Below are 7,017 nucleotides of genomic sequence, written 5' to 3' on the forward strand. Positions count from 1 at the left end.
CACTTTAAGCACCAGTATTGGGGAACAAAATCCTTCTGTGTAAAGATTTATTCAAAAGTTTTCCCAAAGCTGATATCATCAGTCTGAGTAAGATAAATGAGGTTAGTATCTTTGTAAGTTGAAGTCTTTTACGTACAAAATTCCCTCTTTGTGTTACTGTCCCTCCACTGCAGCTCAACAGGACAACATGAGAGGGAATTCTGTGCTTTGTAACTTTGGAGGATGTCCACTTGATTTGTCTAACTCAGACTGCTTAAGCCTCATATTAGCTTTAGAGGAAGTTTAGAATGGGACTTTTCACAGAGCACAGGCAGTTTATCCCCCAATTTTCAATGTGCAGTTGCTCTACCAGAGATATGATTACAAGGATCAGTAACTCAATGAGGAACATGACTGTGACTTTTCTCCTGTCCCACTTGTGCCATGCGAGCCAGTTGATTCAATCTTTGTGTTATTATTCTTCTAACCATCCTCAACTGTGTTTTAGACTGCTGTGAGCCTTGTAAGACCTGCCCTTCTGGTTGGACTCAGTTTCAAGATCACTGTTACATTTACCACCATGCTTCAAAGGACTGGGCTGATGCCGAGGTACTTTAAGAAACAATATGAGTTACAACTACCAAACTGTATTCATCCCATATGCTTTGAAACAGCTACTTCTTTCGAGAATAATTCAGTAGAAGTAGCTTAACTTATTTCTATGGCTTCATTTAACTCATTTTATCCCTCAATGATTTCAAACTTTCTTATTAGGTTTCCTGCCTTGCCGACGGTGGGAATCTGGCATCAGTCCAGAAATCAGATGTTCAAGCGTTTGTCAAAAAGCTAATCAACACAGCGACTAACAAAGATGACCAAACTTGGGTTGGAGCTCATGACACATCAAAGGTAAGTGTACATGATAGAAAAATATTATTCTTGTGACTGAACTGAATTGACCCTTATAACTTTGTTTCAGGAGGGTGTGTGGATGTGGAACGATGGTTCCCCTTTTACCGGCAAGGGTTTTTGGGGTAAAGGGCAGCCCGACAACGCTGGCAACAAAGAACACTGCTTGGAGCTGAACTACCGCGGTACGCATTGATTACCTCTTTTATATCTGAAAACAATGGTGAGATTAATCCATGATTAAAACAGTCACTCCCTGCAGCCCTAATTGTTTGTTATTTTTTTAACTCTAGGTGCTCCCAACGATGTCCCTTGCCATCTGAAGAGACCTTATGTTTGTGGCAAGCACCTGTGAAGATCACCTCCATGTCATCTGCATCTGCCATGGTGATGTCACATCACCAATCATGATGTCATTTCTAGCAGAGTGTCGAGCCTCGATGACATCACGGCTGGAGATCTATTGACAGTTCTGATTTAATTTCAGTTGATCTAATAAACAGATCCTATTCAGCAATCTGTCTCATCTCTTTAAAAAAGCTTGATGTTTCAATGTGTAGATTTTGGAAAGGAATAATCAATAGATCAACTGGTTGATCATCTGGTCAATCAGTCCATTTTATCTCTTTATTATGAAATGTTATATTACTGTCAAGAGCTGTTTTACAACTATTTAACTGCTCAGACAAGTCATCAATTAAACACGAGCAGAGATTATTCACTTTCACTAGCAACAGGGAAGTGGCAGTGTTTTCCACAAGTGCGTGCAATCTCCATCTGGGTGAAAATAGTAAAAGTCAGCTACTGCGGTGTCATAGGGTCGGTGGGCCAGTGTCAGGGTCACTAGAGAGATTCTTTACATGGGTGACTACATCAGCTATCAGATAAAGAGCAGCAGGATGGATTAGTGGTTAAAACTTGTTGTCAGCAAAGGTCACAGATTCAATCTCAGCAGCAGTCTGTTGTGTCCATGATGCTGAGCCATCGATAAATTTACCGGCGGCTGATGATGCAGTGCAGCAAACACTAAGTGGCTGGTTTACAATAAGATAGGTGTGTCTCAAAACAAAAATCAAAATGAATCATGGTATAAAATATCACAACAGCTGCATTAATTAATATTTGCTAATAAAAATTATCATTAATGGTCATTTTAATTAAAGAGTGTGCGTTTATAAACCTACTGGCCACTACCTACCAAGTACAGAACAGACAGTTGGCGTCTAGCTGGTGAAGCAAATGGAGCATCTACCAACTAAAGATGTTTTTCTTAGGAGTCAGTGAAGACCAAAACAGAGATAAAAGCCCTTTGCCTGTATTTTCCCATTCCTATTTTCCTATGTTCATGAGGTTCCACAATTTAAGAAAATAGATTTGCAACAAAATAAGTGATCACCCTAAAAGTTGGCCTTCAAATATTCAGTGAAAATTAAAATCATCTCTCATTTCTTTAGTTTGTAAACAACAACAGTAACTCGGAGTGAGATTCAGATTCTGTATACAATATTAATAGTACAAATAAATTAAATCTTCCACAACTTACACATTTAAACAGCTCCCAAATACAAAAAATGTACCCTGGGATCTACAAATCAACAGGTGATTTCCTACTTTTAGTAAAATCCTAAATGATTGAGTTGTTCTTTTTTTCCACCTGGACCTTTATGCTCTGCCATTTCTCCTCTGATCATCACGCTGTAACCTGTGACAGGCTGTTATGATACCACAACTACTGCACATTCACATGTATGTAGTTTTTTGTCCAACTGCGATTGGCGTGTAGGTTTATATCAACATAGGTTTATGACAGAATAACTTGACAACATCAACTCCTGCGTGCACAGGCGCTGTGCTGCTGCCAAAGGAGCTGCTGAATGAGTTCCCTTCTACAGGAAGGGTAACTCACGGTAACTCGCTAAATGAGTCTGAGAAGTCTGGCGCTGTTCATAAAACTTTCAGGACGCCACAGTTTATTCCACACTGCTGGAGCTTCTCCTCTTTTTAGAACCACCGCAGAGTCCGTAGTAATTTCACTTTCAGCCATGCTTGTTGTTGCTGTGGGTAACAGTATGACGTCATATGTCAACAAGTTGAAATATCGTAAATATCACGAAATTAATCTTTTGTATGATATAAAAAATTATACCGGTATTATTGTGAACGATATGATATGGCCCACCCCTAGTCTCAAGGAGTAAATCTTCACCCTAGGACGCTTGGTGAATACGGCCCCAGGTGCCAGAACTTCAGCAGCAGGCACCCAAGAGACACAGCACTGACAAACCTCAAGCAAAGTGAATCTATAGTTGGCTTTTTCGCTGGCACAGTAACACACAATACCTGCACTGTATACCTTTAAAAGGTCAATGTTCACAGCTTGTTTCTGCTACCCTCAAGTGGCCAAAAAAAAAAAAAAAACCCCAGTTATTGCAACTTATGTATTGCAGTAATTCTAAATACACATATAATATTCTTTCAGGAAACTGTGAAAACTGTTACTTCTTGTGTTACTACGTACCTTTCTTGGCTTCTACATTAATCTTAAATGTTCCGGGTATTAAAAATACATTGGGTTTATGACACTATGTCAGGAGCTGTAAGATTTGTATTAATTTAATCAATGAACCTCTTTTCTAATTTATAAAAATTGACCCATATAGAATCTACTTAATCAAATTTTCAGTGGGCACTGGCCACTGGCCCTTTCAGGTCTGTACTGAGATTTATTCTTTGTATAATATGGACAATGTATCTGCAGTATGATGGTACCAGTACTGAGTGGAGGATGGTAAAAAATCCACCTTTTAAGATCTCTTTTTTTCTTCAGAAAACACTGCCTGGAAAATATCTTTTTTTACTTACGTAAAACTCAGTTACACTGTGTTAAAATGTTTGCTTAATCACTAGATAATGGTTTTCTTTCTCTGACTGTCTCTCTTTTTTCTCTCTGACTCTTTTTTTTTTTTTTTTTAAATCTCTCTGACTTTCTGTCTGTCAGTGTATTGTAAACAGTATTTCCTGACTCCACTTTAAACAGTGCTGAAGTTATAAGTGACCACAGTATTCCAGGGGCCGTATTCACAAACATTCTGAGAACACTCTCAGAGAGCTCCTAACTTAGTCTGAATTTTTTAGTAAGGAGTCCCAGCTTAGGAGTGATTTAGAAAAGTTCTCAGAGCAGTCTGAGATGCTCCGTTCATAATTTTTATCTCTACAAGGACCTTGTCTTAACTTCAAGGGGAAATTCTGAGAATTTTCTTAGAATTTTGTCATTAGGAGCAACTCTTAGCACCAGGAAGCTTTGTGAATATGGTCCCAGGGAATCAGACAGACACTTTGCTGTATCACATGTCAGCATAAAGGAATAAAATGTTTTGTCCACCTCCTGCCATTTAAAGCAAATTCAAGATAATGGCTGAAGGCCTCCAAGTGGTCAATTTGACAAGGAGATGTTAATTTCAGTGTTTGTGAGAATACATTGTAGCCACTAGAGGGCAGTGTTGGTCCATGTAGATCCTCCTGCTGTGTGTGTGTGTGTGTGTGTGTGTGTGTGTGTGTGTGTGTGGTACCTGTTTCAGCTTCATTTGTTCTAATATTTTGACTGGAAACACAGACTTGGCAGTTCAAGTAGAATACCACAGCCACAGACTTACTGATCAAAACAAAATGTATGTGTGCAACTGGTGTGTGTAAAGTTGATCTCCATTAACTGCAGTAACCCCATTACTACAAGTGTTTCAATGATAAATGTGTCCAGGTGTAGTTAAGTGGAGAATTAATACTGTAGATGGCAGTGTGTAGCTGTAGATGGGATATGTGCTTGAGTGTATGACCATATTCCCTAAAGGAGAAGTACTCGTTTCTCTCTTACTGTCTCTCTCCTCCTCATACATGTACACTCCATCACAAACACAGATCTTCATCTCTCTTATCTCTCTGGAACTGTATTGATAGGAAATTGCAATAATAAATCACATCTTGGTGGAAACATCTCTAAACACTGACCGCCATCTTTCAAAAGGTTACTCCCCCACAGTATCCTTACATCACAGCTTAAGTAGACTTAAAGCTAGCTAAGGAAAGATGGCGGTCATGGTTAAGTGATTACATTAACATGCACACTAATATGCCTCTAAAATTCTAAATATGTCAATATTCTGAATTTTATAGGGGCTATGTAAACAGCATATCCTGTTTGGATATTATTCCAAATCAGACCTTTTCCCGAACAAAGCATTTTCCGATTAGGACAGGTGGGATAGGCTGATGTTATTCGGGTTTAGAAGCATTCTTTGGACACGTATACAGCACATCAAGAATACGCATCTCAACTCGGGTTTTATTGCATTTGGTGACACATGGTCATTTGCCTGTTTACGATCAGCTCTTTGTTGCCATGGTTGTACACAAACCAACTAACCAACGGTTTGCAAGGCTGGGTTAGAGATGCATGCCCAAAAGAAATGTCCACATTTCTAGGTGGAAAAAAAACACACCTACTTTTAAACATTATAAAGTCTTTGATATTAACAGACTTTTGGATATACACAAATATCACAACTTGGGGGAAATTTATTATAGTAACGACTGTTAAGTCCCATCGAGTTTCTCCAGTGAGCCAGCATGCACAATACCAGCCCTCCCCTAAGTGGAATGCAGCCGTCGTTAGTTATTAATTACAACTGCACTTTTTCTACTGTGACATTCCAACATGTCTACTCTGAATAAAGGTCAGTGGCACAAGCGGCCACTTTTCCATATTTTGACTTGATAAATGACACGTTAGGACACATAAATCTAGGCATACACAACCCCATGTAAACAGGAATATTAGTGGAATGTTCATTTTCGTTAGCCATGTAAACAGCTCAGTAGGAGTATTGTCTCTGAGTAAGGGCAAAAACAGGAAACACAGTCAATGATAAGACTACGGCCATGGCAACAGCTCCTTGAGGCTGATATCAGACAGATTAAACCTTTAATAATCTTAGATCGTTTCCTGAGGTGAAACTAGAGAAACATTTAGACCAATTTTATCTCAGTGCAGTGCAGTCCTCTTATTCATCTTAATGAAGCCAGTTTGGCTATGCGACACGGATGTAAACGCAGAGATTTAGGGGCCTGTGTCCACATAGCGCCTTTTCTGGCAGAAAGGCGCTGGAAGGGCGCTGCGGAGTGCTGGGATGAAGCGTCTGTGCGCCCAAAAAAAAAAAACGCTCACGAGAGTTTTCGTTTCTATGACAACAATATATTGACAATTCCTGTAGCCGCGCAGTTTTGCAGCATCGCCTCTTTGTTTTTTATCTATAGTTTGACATTTCTTTCACGATGAGCACCAACCGGAAGATGCTTGCGCTCATATTATGTTTGGATGAGCTTAATAGTGATGTCCCTGCTGTCACTGCTCAATCTGACAGACGTACATGTAGAGCAAGGAGGATGTGGGTGCATGACACTAACCGATGTTACCGATGTAACTGATTACATGCGTGTTGCTGTAAAATCTCTCAATTTATATAGGCCTATTGCTGGAAAAATAATTAATTTAACTAAGCTACTATTATATATATATATATATATATATATATATATATATATATATGTAGTCTCTGTTATGGTAATGTCTGTGTGACATGTCATACAACTCCGGATAGACGGACACGGCCAGCACCAGCTTCTCCTCCGTTTTTTCTGGTTACCAGGGTGACGAGTTCCGCGATATGATTGGTTGCCTGGAAAAAGCGCCGGTGACAACACCAGCACCTCTCTGAAACGTTCAGAGATTTTCAACTCAAAACGCTCGGAGCGGCCGCACAAAAAAGGAGGAGCGGCCGGAAAAAAGACGCTGGGCGCAGCGCCTTTTCCCTAGGCGGCCGCATGTGGCCGCAGACGCTCCCTCCTCATTGGGAACAATTGAAAAAAGACGCTGGCCTTCTTCTGGCGCTCAGAAAAAGACGCTATGTTTACACAGGGCCTAAGGCAAAAAAGATGAACTTGATTATGATGTTGTCCGGCAAGGTGATGTCATGGCCAGTCAATTACATGCAAGCATATGGAGTTACATTAGGGTCAAAAGTTTTGTACTTGAAAAAATTAAATTTGAAACTGAAAATTCATGCGTTGATCTTG

The 7,017-nt window shown here is 39.8% G+C and overlaps 1 protein-coding gene across 1 annotated transcript; it reads left to right on the plus strand.

Annotated features, from left to right (window-relative positions):
* Positions 1-487: 487 nt before the first annotated feature.
* Positions 488-1,329, plus strand: LOC126387156 (galactose-specific lectin nattectin-like; the record flags this gene model as incomplete). Its single annotated transcript, XM_050039710.1, has 4 exons — positions 488-588; positions 754-888; positions 959-1,073; positions 1,182-1,329. Coding segments are annotated over 4 exons (413 nt in total), but the record flags the coding sequence as incomplete, so codon positions are not given.
* Positions 1,330-7,017: the final 5,688 nt, after the last annotated feature.

The sequence above is a fragment of the Epinephelus moara genome, unplaced genomic scaffold (assembly GCF_006386435.1).
Source record: "Epinephelus moara isolate mb unplaced genomic scaffold, YSFRI_EMoa_1.0 scaffold25, whole genome shotgun sequence".
NCBI classification, from domain to species: domain Eukaryota; kingdom Metazoa; phylum Chordata; class Actinopteri; order Perciformes; family Serranidae; genus Epinephelus; species Epinephelus moara.